This window comes from Mastacembelus armatus, chromosome 14, assembly GCF_900324485.2.
Source record: "Mastacembelus armatus chromosome 14, fMasArm1.2, whole genome shotgun sequence".
NCBI classification, from domain to species: domain Eukaryota; kingdom Metazoa; phylum Chordata; class Actinopteri; order Synbranchiformes; family Mastacembelidae; genus Mastacembelus; species Mastacembelus armatus.
The window spans coordinates 8,653,246-8,669,788 of NC_046646.1; the positions used below are offsets into that span (position 1 = coordinate 8,653,246).

Here is a 16,543-nt window from a genome sequence, read left to right on the forward strand (position 1 = left end):
ATCAATGATGCATTACAGGCTAAGAAAAGAGCTATAATAGGGTTTGGTTATTCTTTACTCTTTCCAAGGCTACTTGAGCTGAAATGTGGTATTTAGTTTCAGCTGTATAAATAGCAGATAATACATAGCAATATATGCTACGTAATGTGATGGTGGTTAAGGCATTTTGCACAGCTAAGCTCTGTATGAATAATAGTGTAATCTGCTGCAATTATGGATAGATAGCTTATAATTAGCTCTCCGTAAACCCTCCAGATGTCTCCCTCTTTGTAGACTCAGCACTGTCTGAATCCAAATAGGAATAAATGAGAAAGAGGGGAGTTAGGGATAGGATAACCTTTTCTAGGAAGACAACCTTTTGTGGAAATGTGGACTCAAATGAAATGTAGTCTTTCACTGTTTGTGGAGAAAGAGAGCTTCTGTTGTATCTGTACAGGCTCCACAGCATAGTCCAAAAGAGACATGTAGAGGAGGGAATTACTATTTCCGTTTTAGTCTGTGGCGTTACCATCTATTCCTCCCACTCATAAAACTACTGAGTTCCACATAACACCATTCTGTCTAGCCACGGTTGACTTCCATTTTCTTAATTCCAGTTTACTGTCTCATATGGCAGCATGTGTCCAAATTAATTGGTTTGTTGTTGGATGCAATGTTTGTTCCGCTCTGTTTGATATACATATGTGACTGCTTGGGGGTTTGAATGAAAAGCAGGAGGTCAACATACCTTTTATGGTAGTCTAACAGCAATTTACAAGGTAAGTAACGGGGAGATTTGCCGGGACTGAAACCCTTGATTAGACCCAGCAGGTGGCTCTGCTGAAGGTAGTCCATGTTTAATAGAAGCGTAGAAACCAAAATGGGCTGTTGAAGTCCTGGTGTTTGTGAGCTTGTCGTTCTCTTCAGAAACCAAATGGGAGCAACACGGTGGGCTATTAAACATGGCAAACTGTGTATGTACAGTATACAACATACAGTACATACCCTGCTGTGTGTTCATGGGAGTGTGAAGCTTCCAGCACTTCTCTCTCCTAGAAGCAATTTAGGTGTTGAGTCATCTAGCTGTGCTGTTGCTCCTCACTACACACATACAATTTTAATAGTAGACATGCAGCAAAAGGATGTTTTTTTTTTACTTCCTCTTTCAAAAACAAATGTAAATCAACTATCTGTTATGTACAGTGGAAAGAAAATGGTTTACTATTAAACACTTAACAAGTAAAATGATTAAAAACTGTAAAAAAAAAAAAAGTTTAATATTTATGGCACAGAATGTTATACTACCTGATTTACTTGGACTTAGATATACATCCCTCCACAGATACCTCAAAAGATACCACAGTGGCCAAAATGAAAAAATAACATAGACCTGGTCCAACACAAGTACAGCACTACACATTCTGCATATCTCCTGGAGAAATGCAATTCAATTAGCCTAAACTAGCAGCACTGATGACCAGTGGAGTCAGAGGGCTAATCAAACAGATAGAATTTCACTCATATCTGCAAATAAGGAGGGGATACTCTCATCCTTTGCCCTTTCTCCTATTTCTTCTTTTCCATCTCTCCCCATTACCCAAAACTCCCTCCATCCCCCCTAGCAATGGGGGCATAGGGCAACAGTATCCGCTCTATTACAGAACCTCTAGAGAGATCTGCTTTCTCACCACCAGCAGAGCCAGAGATGGTGAAACAAACACACACATACACACACACACACACAGTGGATACCTCAGTTCTGAGATAATCAATGCCAACAGAGCAGCAGCAAAGAGAGAGGGTGGAGAGAGGCAGATCCAAGGCCAAGGTCTACTCAAACAAGCAATCCCCAGAAAGAAAATACACTAAGAAGAGAAGAGGCAATATGATTGCCCTAACACAAAATATTTATAATTCCTTTGTCTGTGTACAGTATATTCCACATCAATTCTTCAGACTTTACTGTTTATGTATTGTATATTAGCTTATTAAAATGATAACTCATGCAGGAAAAGGGACCCCGTACATTTGAGATAAACAAAAACCAAGAAGCAAGGAAAAAAAATAGCATCACAAAACTGTGAATAGATGCCTGAAAAGAATGCATGAAAACCTCTCATTAAATCAAATATGATGTCTAAGCCTGTGTCCCTGATGTGCTATGCTGCTCATATTTTTTTTTTTTCGTATTCATGTTGAAAAAAAATGCATACCAACAAAAACACCACATGGCTTCAACACAATGTATTTATAAATGCACTTTGAGTGAGTGAGACAGAATAGGTGACACTGAGAATATAAGACATCAGACTGACAGCGCTCTTGCATCACACTTGCTGTCTCTACACACACCCGTCAACAGGAAAAACTGACAAATTGCATAGGTGTCCGATGGCTATTAGTGTAAAAACTTCCTCATCTGTCAGTGAGGAGAACCAGTTAGTGCACCAGCTGTCAATTAAACAGCCACACATCTTGAGAAGTCTCTCAATCTCAAAGTATAGAGTGGACAAAAAAATGATGTGTGTGTGTCTGTTTGTGCTGAATGGATGTGTGTGCTGTATTGCCTGTTGACATTTTTGTGCAAGACCTTTAGCTAGTCATTTCTCATGGCAGATATGATATACACATTTGGCAGAAGGCTATGAGAAAAGGGCTTGTATCAACACAGAACAAAACAGACATCAGGTGAATGTTGTATTCAGGCATCTTCATTTGTTTTTCATTGTCTCCATGAGCCATAATTTAGCCAGTAGAAGCAAAATATTTAACAGCTTGATGAAACAAATACACATTGAAAAACATGTACATTTGAAATTTGTTGAAGATATTGCACGTTTCCAGAAGCCCGAAGAGCCAATTTAGATACGAGAGATTTGCAGCAATCCCAGTACCTGATCAATCCAATTATCAGTCCAGCTACATATGTTCCTGACTCAATTCTCTCACTCTTAATGAATTCAGTGAGTCTATAATTAGCCAGCTCTGCTTAGTGGCCGCTGGGATAACATATAGGAATGGAGCCTGGAGAAATACTTCCTTCTCACTGATCTGTTAATCTTTCATGAAAAGATACCAAATTTGACAGGAGACAGGTCCAGGTGGCTTCCAGTCAATAAACCAATCAGATGAAAATTAGACTCTAACCCTGAAATCTACTAACACATGGTGAGATCTGACAGAATATAAATCACAATGAAATACTAAAACTATCTAACTAAAATGATCAAACCTATCAATATCAATTCTATATCCCTTTTCTTACATCATCAACTAGGCAGATAAATAATAAGAGATGCTGGCTGCAATGACATTAAGGTAGTGAAGCAATCAATTTCTAAATTATAAAAGAAAGAACTATTGTTTTAATGTGTTGTCTTTCTCTGTTTTATTATTTTTTTTCTTGTTGTGAATTGTCTTACTTGAATATTTAAATATACTGGTGCGGGTATGCTTAAAGGCAAACCACATTAACACTCTGGCGCTGAGGCAATTTGTGCATTAGGGTAGGAAAGCACACCTGTCATTCAGCTGCTACTATACAATATGAGCCTCTAGAAAATGTAGGTGCCATCACGCACATACTTCATAAAGCTGCTTTACTAATGCTAATTTTGCACAGATACCGATCATTTGTGTCATTATTTCATTATTACAATGGACCATATCTTGTATAGCAGTATGGTAGCATTTCTTTACATCCTCTTTGTAGATTTATTTGTGCACACACACACACACATATATTTCATTGTGGTGACAGCCCAGTTACTGGTCAAACCAGCTGTTCACTCCCATGACCTCAGAGACCTGTTACAGACTTGTCATGAATACAAGCCCCTGAAACAAGATGTTAGTATCATTTCATCAGTAGAGTGTGGCAGTGCTGAAAGTCATGCATCACACTCATTGTTCTAACAGAAGCAAATTCAGTCAGTGGGAAGAAACCAATCAATTATTATGCACAGAAAGGAAAATATCAGATAAGTCCCCCGAAATTTTTAACTATAAATACATATTATAATGACATAATCTGATAGATGAGCTGTAAACTTTGTGTGTGTGTGTGTGTGTGTGTGTGTAGAGACACAGATAGGAAAAGTGAAACATGGTAACATCCCATATTCCAAGAATAAACAGCTTCTTTAGTATTATGCACATATTTCAATGTGACATGAAAACCTAACATGTGTTACTGCATTATTCTTCTAGGAACACAAGATATTAAAACAAAAAATTAATTTCAGTGGCATAATAGCATATTTTTCATGGTTGATTTTGATAAATTGCCAGTAGATTGCTGTTATGAAAATGAGTTGAACCCTGACGTGCTTTGCATAACTCACATTAAAGATATGGGCTGGGAGGAGACACTGATTTATATCCTGAATGTACCATGAAAAATATAAAAACTTTAGTATAGGCACATTGTCTGGTATTAACGCACGTGTGTGGAGAGGCATTTATGTGTGCAAATTTGTGTAAATGAATAAGTCCAACTGCTATAGGCTATATCACTATGAAGGTCCTTTTAATTATCTTCAGTCCCTCTTCAGTGTCTCATGGTTTTCTTCTACCTCTCAGCTATAACTTCTTCAGTTCCCAGTGCCTCGTCTCAGTCTGTCTGTATTTGTGCCTCTTTGTTGTATCTTTGCAATAGCCTTGGGATGTCTGGGAGAAACAGTAAAGGGAGTTTTCCACAGAGAAAAACAGATTGAGAGGTTGAGCAAACAGAGAGGAAGGCTTTTATTGGCAGAGGGAGTTTTGCATAATGAAATATCCCATCTTTTTTTTTTTTTATCGCATGGTATTTGAAGAATTAAGAGAATGAGTGAAATAGAAAGTTTACCTGTAAACATCTACACTAATGGCAGCTTGTATAGTAGTTGCTCATGCTCGACAGTAGTAGATTGCTCATGTTTGGTAGTAGATTAAAGAAGGCGCTCATTCATCTCAGTCTCTGTCTCGCACAATAAAACTGAGACCTTGAAAATTGGCCTGGCTGACAAAGAAAAAAGGAATTTAGTTTGTGGGCGTGAAAGGAAGCTGCCAGCTAAGCAAACAAGGAGATTGTGAATATGAATTATTACTGCATCCACACATAGCAACACAATTAATTGGGAAAATATTGAAAGTGCCTATTTGAATCTTTCAATGTCAACATCGCAAAAGGCTGTTGATGTTCAAAAGACAAAAGGTAGAAAAAGCACGGTCCTAAAAAGTGGCAGTATTGTGGTCCAAGTCACATTACAATGTTTGTAAGGGACCCCAAAAATTCATTTATTTTTAAATTAATACACATTGTACAATATTAACATTGGAAGCAAAAATAGCAGCAATTTTAAGTACTGGGCAGCATCAATCAGAAAACTCACACTCACTCTTCTATCTGTCTCTACCTACAATCCACCTGACACAGACAGACACATACGTATATATATATATATATATATATATATATATACCATTGGTACATAGTGTGTATGACAATGTTATAATAGGGAACACATCACTGGTCATCAAAGCTTTGGTAAGCAGCCCAACAACAGAAGCACCATCAGAAACATGTCTGCTCATTCCAAAGTACTCCCACAGGAGAGAGATGAAGCGATACTTCAGAAGGAGGAGGAGGAGGAAAATGGCAGGAAAATAGGGGATGCAGAACTGACAGCCAGGCAGGCGCAGGAATGGTTGTAGTGCCTTGGAACTGTTCATCTCATTATTCAGCTTTCCACTGAGAAGACACCCCTCTCTCTCACTCTTTGTCCCCCTGTTATGCTGCATGTTATAAATCACCACATCTGTAGCTTATTAGAGAAGATAGCAGAATCTTTAGTTGTGGTGGGTAAGTAGTAGGAACAGTGCTGCCCAAACAGCCTCTCTGCTGCTGCACTAGCAACTGCTCCCATCTCAGATTCCAAATGTCTGTCACTGCTTCTTTGTGGTGCAATTTCTTTGTATTGTCACACAATATTCTGAAGGGTAGAATGTATCTCAGACTTTACTGCGATGTTTCTTAAAATGATAGGAATCATATTTTTTCATTATTTATGTATCTGTGCTTCAATAGTTTACAATCTGATATTTAATCCAAATTAGGATTTAACCATATCTTTTTTTCATAAGAGCATCTCAGTCCATTAATATGCAGATCATAATTAGCTTTTATTTCTCGGGCAAACTAAATCATTTCATTTGGTTGGGTTAATACCTGTTTAGCTAATATTAACTCTAAAGCTAGAAAATACATAATTTGAAGACTGTTACACAGTACATACGCACTTCCAGGTCATGGCAGCCTGCAGCAGGTTGGTTATTTAAAAGCCCAACTGAAAGTAATTTAGTCATTCCTTTGTAGTCATAAATAATGACAGTATTAGTTGAAATAATAATAAAAGAAAGAAAAAAAGGTCTAGGGCAATATCAGATATAGTGTTCCTCTCATTTGCTAGAGGGGCACATCCATGTTTGATTGACAGCAGATAGAAAGCTTAGCCCTGCCAGGGGAACAAGAGAGAAAGAAAACAAACATGTGCTGTGGCCTAGATGACATATGCAGACTGTGTTTTTAGCAGGTATTATGAGGTGCAAGGTGCAGGATAGGAAAGCTAATATGGGTTGTAATCTGTGGCCCTTGTGCTGTGTAGCAGGCTGCTGTCATGCTCAGTGTGACCATGTGCTGTGACTTTCCAGGGATGTGCAAGTGTGGTTTAAAATGAACTGATTTGTTGCATGTAAACAAGTTGTCTCTGTATGCACACTGAGCTAATGCAAATGCTTTAAAGCAAAGAGAGGGGCTGTCATGAAAACAAAAAAATATGTATATTTAAAAAACATTTACACTTCTTGGTGTAAGCCTGATGCCCTAGGGCGTACAATGAACAGTGGACTGTAAAATAGTAAGTGGAAATAGTAAAAGCTAACTTTAATTTTTATATCTTAAATCACCATCTGCATACAACTTTAGTATCTTGATTTTGACACTAGCAATGATACTTTACATTTAGATTGGAAGATGCTTTGCTTCTGCCTACACCAACAAGAGATTTGTCATAAATGATAACCGAGTAAGGCAAGTGCAATAACTTTATATACAAAACGTCACTGGTGTTAAAAAAGATCTGTTTTTCTGTTTTTCATTGCTTAAAGACTGCTTACACAATAAACTATGAGTTAAATTTATGTGCAAAGCAATTTGGCTGTTAGGCATTCACTCAGAATATTTTATTATGTTTGGCAGTGACAAAGGAAAATGCCCATCTATATTGGATCACATAAAAATTTTGATTAGCTTGATGATAGTCCAAAAAGTTGGCATTTGAATTATAAACACTAACAAACAATCATCCAATCACAATTATGCAGTGCACATCTGGGTGAGCGTTCATTTTTCATTTTCACACCCTGAAGGGACTGTCAGAGTTTTTAGTATTTTTTTTTTTTAAGGGAATAACACTTAACTTTTACTGCACAAAAGCAGATACTCAGGCAGAAAGCTTTGGCTAATGAAAATATCATAAGATTGAAATGAAAAAGCAACACAACCTTTAACCCCTGGGGAAGATAGCATTAACCCTGAGCGCAGACATGGCTGGCGGCTGCTGGTGACTGTGGTATTAAAGAGTGACAGACAGAGGATGGATAAGGCTAATATCTCAGCAAATGCACAAGCATCCCTCTTCTCTCTGTGACAGCGGGATTATTCAACCATGTTGCAAGCCCTTAATGCTTCCACAGTGACAAATTTGCAAGTAAAATATAGGGTTTCCTAGACATATTGTACTTTATGTCAGTACTAGTCTCTTGCAAGTTGTGAGTTGATGATATGTTTTCACTGTTAATTAATTTCAGTTGTTAGAAACACTTCTGCAGCTAAGTATGTGTGGTGGTTACTTGGCCCCTGTGAGCAAATGTCTCCTGTCACGTTACAAATCAGCAAATGAGTGAATAAAATGCATATGACACCAGAGTAACCTGACACAGCAAGCACGGTGTTCTAAATGGATAAAATCTAGCTGCATTACTGCTCCAAGGCTGCAGGGAAATGCAACCGGCACCATGGTTCACTGCTGAATGGGAAAGGGGGGGCTGATTTAATGTCAAGGGAAATGGATCGAGTCAGTGTCTCCCCGGCAACAATCAAGAGTTGAATACATTAACAAAATGATACTGAAATGATGAGGGGGGCGGAAGCAGAAGAAATGGAGAAACAGAAAGCATATGCTTAATGACACTCACATATGGGAACACAGGAGAAGACTGTACACAGAAATGTGTCTTTAACAGAAATATTTGTTGATTTGAGTGTTCAAGGCTGCGTTCTACTTCTGTGGCTTGTCCGTCTCTCCTCATCAGCAAATTATTCTCCCAAGATAAGAAGAAAAAGAGAAAAGTTTTTAAAAAAAATCATGTGTATGTAATGTGGAGGAAGTTACTGCTAGTTTATTATAACCCATAAAGATAGAGTTTTTTTTTTTTTCTTGACAAGGTTATGATACATCTCTCTTACAAAATGCAGACTCCTTATATCAGAGAAAGTATGGGAAAGGTGGTTATAATGAAGGTTTTAATTTAATAATCTGTCGAGATGTGGAGGTCAGGCCTCTCTTCCCTGTGTATGTAGCACAATCTTGACACAATGTACACACAGACACACAAAAGGAACAACTTAACATTGTGATAACATTACCACACACCCAGGAGCCATATGGTCTTTGTCAAGAAACTCTTGAGTACTTCCCTTCCCTTCTCCCTTCACTGTGCCGCTACAAGCCAAACAAACTCTTTCCCTACATCCTGACACTCTGGCACAAATCTAGCTCTTGGAAATGTTGAGCCTAGGAGAATATAGCGGCTAAAATTGTTTAGATAATACTTGCAGTGCACTCATCCTAGTCTCCAGACTATAAACACCAACCAGCTGTCCCCAGAGTGTGATACTCCTTCACTCACTATCTAACCATAAGCCAAGTGGAAGTGCACAAGGGAGAGTGGAAAACAGGATGAGGAACAAGAGCTAGGACAGTATTCACAGACTGTCACAGGCAATTGAAAATCAACACTGATATCTGACTTTGTGGCTGTGGATGAAAGGCATTTACAATGTGTCAGTGTTTGTCTGTCAAACAATATCACTTCTCATCCATATGGAGGAAAAATGACAACTTTCCTGAGACATACCACTGTACTGCCACTTAGGATCTTTTATTGCGTTTATCCAGAGTGACTATAGATGGGATGCTGTCAGCGACAATGACAGCCGTTTGAAGTGAGGAGCCATTAGTTAATGGGTAGGGGCAGGCAAAGGGGGAACCTGACCTCTGAGAATCCACCTCTCTCTTAACTGATTGTATGTCCTCTGCACCCACTGGTTTCCAGTGTAAGACTACAATCAAAGAGGAGCAGACAGGGAGACAGTCCAGGGGTGTCACCTCAAGCTGTCAATCTCACAGTTTAACTGAGCTGCGCATATCCCATGATCCACTTCAGAGAGCGGGGTGTTACCATGAACGTGTCTGTCATGTTAATGCATTCATGTAATTACTACAAGCCATCACACTGGCTTGTACAATTCAAGATATAGTGCAAAAAGAAAACAAAAATACATTTAGGACGATTAGAAAAGACTATATAATCAAGAATAATGTTTTATATAATGTATCTTTTACGATTTTTTTAAACATGTATCATACACATGATAAGAAATTTACAGTACAGTATCCAGTCACTTATAAAAGTAGGGAGATTAGGAAAAATGAATCAGCAGAGGATTTTCTTAGTTAAATGAGTAATTGTTTAACATACACTTTTAGAAAAGGGTAAAAAAAAAATGCCTCAGCTAAAGCTTATTGGTATGAGTCACCCTGATCCTACAGTGAAAACTGAGATATGATTGCAAGTTTCTGGAAAACCCCTTAAGTACACCCTAAATTAATTTACAGTTGTGTTTGAAATCACGATGGTTCCAGTTTAAAAGTAGGACCAAAACTGATTCCATGCAATTCTATGAAAATAATCTTCCTTGTCTCACCATCTGTATCATCTGCATCCAGCATAAAGCTGTGTTTTGCGATCACGTAGGATGGACAAGAACATATTGCTATGACATGGAAGTAAGAATTAACCAGTTACATATGAACAGATGAAGCAGAGAAGATGATTCTGCCTTTCTCGTCATACTTGTAGATGAGAGGTGGTTTGGCTGCATGTTGTTTTTCCCTGTGGCTCATTACTTCCTCAGTGCAGTGTCGTGGCCTAACCTTCATCCCTGCTACCAGCCTCACTTTCTTCTCGTAAATGGCAGTGTCCAATTAGTTCAAGAATAACATTTATAGCTCTCCCTTACTAAGTCTAAAAACAGGTCTACTATTCAATAACCTTTAGAGTACACAGGCTATGACTTTGCCTTCACCTCAATAAAGCGCTCCATGATTGAATCAAGTGGCTGAGGTCAATAGGACATATGTTCATTTCCCATGGTCCTCTTAGGTCCCTGTGGGCAGTGTCTTCTGTGACATTTATTGGATAGGAACTAAGTTGTGTGTCTTTTTTCTTTATCTCATTTCATCTCTTTCACTTTCAGAATGGGCTTCACTAGTTTGTGTGTGTGTGTGCGTGCGTGTGTGTGCACATGTATGTGCTTACACAATATTTCAACCCTGTGGTCACGCTTCAGGCACCAGCACATACTACATCTGTCACTGTCTCTACCACGTCACCTCAATTTTCTGCAAACAAGTATCACTTCTGTGCCTCAAAGGACAGACACTTCCTCCTCTCTCTCTCCTCTGTTCCCATCTGCCTCTGTCACTCCTTTCCTGCTCCCATCACTTTACATCTGTCAACCTCCAACGCTGTCTTTTGTCAGCCGTCTCGCCACTTTTCATCATCTCTCTCTTACTTCACTTAAATCACAGCAGCAGTAGAAAAAGTTATAGCAAATGAATTTATAATTGAGTTGACGCTTTTATAAGGAATTAACTTTTCACTGTGGCTTTCACATTCACTTTGTTGATAAGACATCAAATGATTAATACTCTTTCTTGTGGATGTGCTGCAGTGTATTTCACTTCCTGAGTAGCCACAAATTCATCAGATAACACGACAAGATATTAATGACAGCTAATCGTGGAAATTCACTATGGCAATTTTTTAGCTCAATGACATTACATTTTGGAATGAGCATAGTTGTTCCTTCATCCTGAAGAAAGAAAGAATACCCAGAATACCCAATATCATAGCAAGTTGAGACATTTCACAAACCTAAAACTATAAAGACATCATGCTGGCACTGGCTAAAATCATTAGCCATGAATGTCTGTGCAAAATCTTTAATTATTATTTCTATTCTGGACACAAGTGGTGGCACAACTGACTGGTCAACAGACAGACTATCAATGGCATTTGTGCTTGCATGGCTTAAGACGAAACAAATATGCATGTCTAATACTGACAATGAAGGTTGAGTCGTGTCACTAATCTCTGATTCTTCATTACTTCCATCCATGACTCTGCTCCATTATTTAAGCCTTGCCACAAAATATTATTGCCTGAGAGATTTTTGAGTGACAAACATAAAAAGTGAAATATGATGGTTACATTATGATACAATAATTCTGCAGGATCTGTCTGTCAAAACAAATATTTCAAAGACAGTAACTTTCTGTTCTGTGTATGAGAGAAAAGAGAGACCAGAGTATGTCTGGTTGAAACCCAGTCACCCTCTTAAATATAGTTCCCTTGAGTCACAGCAACCTTTCTGCAATTAAAACACTATACAAAATTAACAACCAACACATGAACAAGACTAGGTAAATTATTTGACAGGTCTATCGACAGAGTAAATAACAGAGTCAGAGTCAACACTCTCCAGCTTCTCAATCGTCTCCTAAACTCTTTAACTAAGCAGCATTTGCCAAAGTGGATTCTGCTTCACCTTCCAGCCCCAGGGTGACCCACGAATCTGTGACCTCTGAAGAATAAGGCAGGGAGACATAACTCATCCAGGCAGCTTCAACAAGTCATCCCCGTGTTTCCCCCGACCTTAAAACTTGGCAGTAAATTTAGTGAACTCCAAGTAATAAACTCTCCCCCTAGAGGGCTTTGCTGCTTGGGTAGGAGTGCTGATCTAGCATTAATCCTGTTGGACCACCTCTTTCATTATAATGCAAAAGGTGAAACAGATACTAGAGGGACATTATTATTCTAAAACCTCTGCGAAATAAACTGCCTAGGAGACCAAGCCTGGGTAAAGCTGACACAACTGAGCAGAGCAGGCGACTGACTGCAAAAGATGGGGAGCTATGCAGGTGTCCTCTTCTTGCTGTTTTCCAGACTGATTCCAGTGTTTTGGGACTTGCCCTGCATAGGAGCTCACATACCATAAATGCAATATATGCTTACCCTGTTTTAAGGGTCATAAGCCTGAATCTTTCGCTCTCATGCCACACACACACACACGCACACACATAAACATGCATTTGGTTGCTGCTTGCAAACTGACAGATTCCTGACTGAGACACATTGCAGTGAAAGGGGGTTTAACTGGCAACACCACACACTTGGCACTCTACGATTCAGCAAATTGACTCTGTCACCTGTTAGAAACACACTCAACCCTTGTTTAAACCTGGGGACTAAAGCAGACACTCAGCTGCTGCGTGTCTAACAGGTGGGTCACACAGCGAACTTCCACCTGTCCCTCAACCATAAAAATGACCCATACTGAAGCAAAAGCAGTAAGTAAAACAGGTTTTTACATTTGCATGTTATGTTTCATGTATAATTAGACCCGTCCAATTGGTCGAGTTGAAAAACAGACAGTGCAAGGTAAATGGTGATTATAATATAAATATAAATAAAAATAAAAGCAGTTCCTGCTACAGAAAAGATAATAATCTTGCGTCAAGACATCAAAGAGGAAATTATCTAAAGGTTATATTGAGCAAATATTTTCCACCTTTTCATTTTCAAAAGAGCTGCTTACTTTCTTTGAAGAGAGATATTAAATCCCTGCTATCATCATGCATACTCACAGACTGGAAAATCTATTAAAATGTTTAAAAGAGCTCAGACAATTATCATCTGAATATCCACATATTATGGTTTGGCTTCTTGGTTATTCTTAGTCAAAGATTTAGTGATATAGTAGACTTCTATACTATGTTTGACTGTGGTTATGTTAGGTGTGTTAAGAACATAGTCTGTTGGATTTATTTGTGTGTGTGTTGCATTTTCAGTAGAATAACCAAAGAAAACAGCTCTTGGACTGTAACATGCACACACGAACACACAACAAAAGAACTTACTGGCTACTTCCAGGGATGCATTGTGACTGATCGCCTGGCCCAGATAGTTTCTGGCTACGCACACGTAGCTGCCATCATCGGGCTTGCTCCGTCGTCCATGGACGATACGTAGAAAGAACAGGGACCCACTGGGCAGCAGCATACGGTGGGAGCGAGGGTTGTCACGGTCCGTCTCAACACGCTCCCCATCTTTATACCATTCCACTGTAGGCGTTGGACGGCCCTCTGCCTTACAGTTGAGAGTGGCTGGTTCCCCTTTGGATACAATGAGGTCAGAGGGGTGCTCCACAATGCGGGGAGGGAAGTCTTCCTGGCGAAGACGAGACCCTAGAGGGGAAGACGCAATGGTGACAAAAGAAATCCAAGGGTCAATTTGAAGTACACACTTTATGACCATTGAGCTCTATGTACATACTGTATGCAAATGTAAATACAATATAAAAACTAAACAGCCATAATGAAATTTATTACCCAGTCTTTCTATGCACTAATAAAGACTTGGACATGGTGCATTATATTTACTATGCTGAGTGCCTAGTATTAACAGTAATCCAGTTTCATAATATAATTACCACGCAATCACGTCACTAATATTGTAAAATGTTTTGCTTTTGTTTCAGCAATTGCAACCTCACAAGGCACTGTAAATTCAAATTCAGTGCTGACGTGTGAAATCCTCAGTAATATATTTGAAAATGTGTTTAGCCTTTAAAGATGCCATAGCTGCACAATTTCTGAGAAAGGCTTCTGCACTGAATCACAATGGGATTATGGTGTTATCCACAGTTCCAGCAACACAAGTCAACAGACACAAATGTTCATCATTTCACTTATGTATTTGTTATTAATATTATTATTATATTTTACAACTTCTGCTGTTTGTGGTACAGGAAAAACATTCATGCATTTACTTCTTGAATGACTGCAGCAACAAATACATATATGTGGAAAAACTAATTCCACTTTACACATTTTGTTTCACAGGATTTTTTGTCTATGGATGTGTCTATGTTCCTGATATTGAGAGCCAAAGAAAAAGGATACTCATACTCAACATGAGCTATCACTCTCTCCTCCCCCTTACTGGTGTAGCTTGTGTATGTCTTAAACCACCCATATATATGTGTATACACACACACACACACACACACACACACACACATATATATATATATATATATAAATCAACCTCCAACAATACCCACACTAAGAAACATTAAATCACCTCTAATCCCTGACAGACCACTGAGATGTCAGATGTCAGATGTCAGTCATAGAGGCCTTCTCAATGAAACTGTGTAACAATGTGTTCTTGTGAGGCACAGGACAAAGCAAAACCTCTGATGAAATCCATGTACACAACTCCAAAGACTCTGTATATTTGATGTCTCCCAACATTGTCAAGCACACCTCCAACAGTATTCACACACAGTTCCACTCTCCTTTTTCCCTCCAGTATTGCGTAAAACTGTGGAGGATTCTATTTACGAGTTACTGATTTCACTGTTTGAGAGAACATATAGATCCAATTTAAAATCACCTTTAATTGAAAAACCAAAATGCACAAGCAATTGTGCTAAGAACTGCTAACACACAGAAGGTGAAGAGAGACAGAGAAGATGGAGGAAACCTGGTTAATGTCAGTCATGCAACCACTGTTTGCCTGTTATTGCTGTGGGAACACTTTTCAGTTCTTTCATGCTGCTGCAAACACTAGCTCACACAGCCTTTTGCAGACTATGCTTTAATGTGCCAATGGCCCTGTAAAACAGATAATCACTGCCGTGCTAGACAGTGATGAGCTTCTACACTCATGCTGCAACCAGTAAATCCCACACAGACAAGTGTTTACCCAGATAGATAACACCTCACACATTGAAGTAGGTGAGAATTTGATCCACTGGGTAGAGTGATACATTTTTTGTGTTTGCACAAATGTGCAATAAATGTATTGTTTAAAAGCTTCTAAAGGAAAATGTACTGTAGTTTTATGTAAGAGGCTGGGTACAACCCTTCCCCCATTTAACAAAACGTCAGGGAAAATACATGTAAGTGTGCAAGCCATTAAAAACTGAAAGGTATGCTTACATTTGTATGTTTTGCATCCACAAGGTCCATATTACCTGGGTGGTAGCAGTCTGATTAATGGATATGGACCATTGTTTTTTTTTTTATCTTCAATTTACTTCCTTTGTCTCCTTTTCCATTAATGCCGTCAAGTGGTCGACCGACCAAAAAGACAATGGGTCCAATTTTACCCATACAACGACATGACATGGTCAGTATTGCCATATTGGGTGGTTTGCAGTCCAGCCTGGCGATATCTTATCTCCTCTAAAGGTATTGAAAAAAAATGTTTTTAAAGGATAGCAAGTAAACGTAGTAATTCAGCATTTTTATAGTTATTAAACACAACGTGTTGTTCCTTGATTTACCTCAACTTTAGTGTTTACTGTAGCTTGAGGCTAGCTTTTCGAGCTGAGGTATCAAAACTGCATTATAAACCACGGCCACAGTGGTAATATAAAAAATATAAGAAAAACTATATTTGAATATATAATAAAATACTTAAATTAAGAAAATATAAGAAAGGAAAACTTGAAGAGTAGAGAAAGTGAACCAGACCCAAATCCTTGGATTACTAATGTCCTAGAATATAATTTTACAGCATTTTAAAACCACTGTAATGTTTAAATAAGTACAAAAGACTGTAATGTTAGCACTACAAGCAAAGCTGGGTGGAATTCCATCTAAAACGACCAAATGTGACATGAAACAAAAATAGCTACACATTTTGCATACCATAATGGACATCAGTTATCACGTGTGAGATTTTGCAAGGTGAGCTACAAGGATTCAAAAAGCACAGGACAAAAAGCAGGTGATATCATTGTTTCGCCCTTTTCTTTCTACTTTGAATCTACAAACATAATGGTGGATAAGTGTCAAATACCAATGGTACTGAATGGATTTTGCAGAGCATCACAATCTCAACACAAAAAACCTCAAATCTGCAGCCAGAAGCAGGTGATGTGGGTTTTTATTTCACTTGTGACAGACACAAAAAATGGGGTTATTTTGGAGAGGCTTTTTGTCATCTGCATGTGATTCAATGACAGCTGTACTTTGCCACTGTGCTTTGGCACTTGTCAAATCAGAGAATGCATATTTATCAATGTGTGTCCTGCTGCCTTAAGATGGCTGCAGGGCTTTAATGAAGAAGGAAATTTCCATACACTATAGTTGTGCACAACTTTACA

The 16,543-nt window shown here is 38.6% G+C and overlaps 1 protein-coding gene across 1 annotated transcript in view; it reads right to left on the bottom strand.

Moving 5' to 3' along the window:
* LOC113142849 (roundabout homolog 1-like) overlaps window positions 1-13,680 on the bottom strand; it is a 49,908-nt gene extending 36,228 nt beyond the window's left edge. Inside the window, exon 1 of the mRNA XM_026328170.1 lies at window positions 13,284-13,680. Within this exon, the coding sequence (XP_026183955.1) occupies window positions 13,284-13,680 (397 nt within the window). The remainder of the gene's footprint in view (window positions 1-13,283) is intronic.
* Window positions 13,681-16,543: the final 2,863 nt, after the last annotated feature.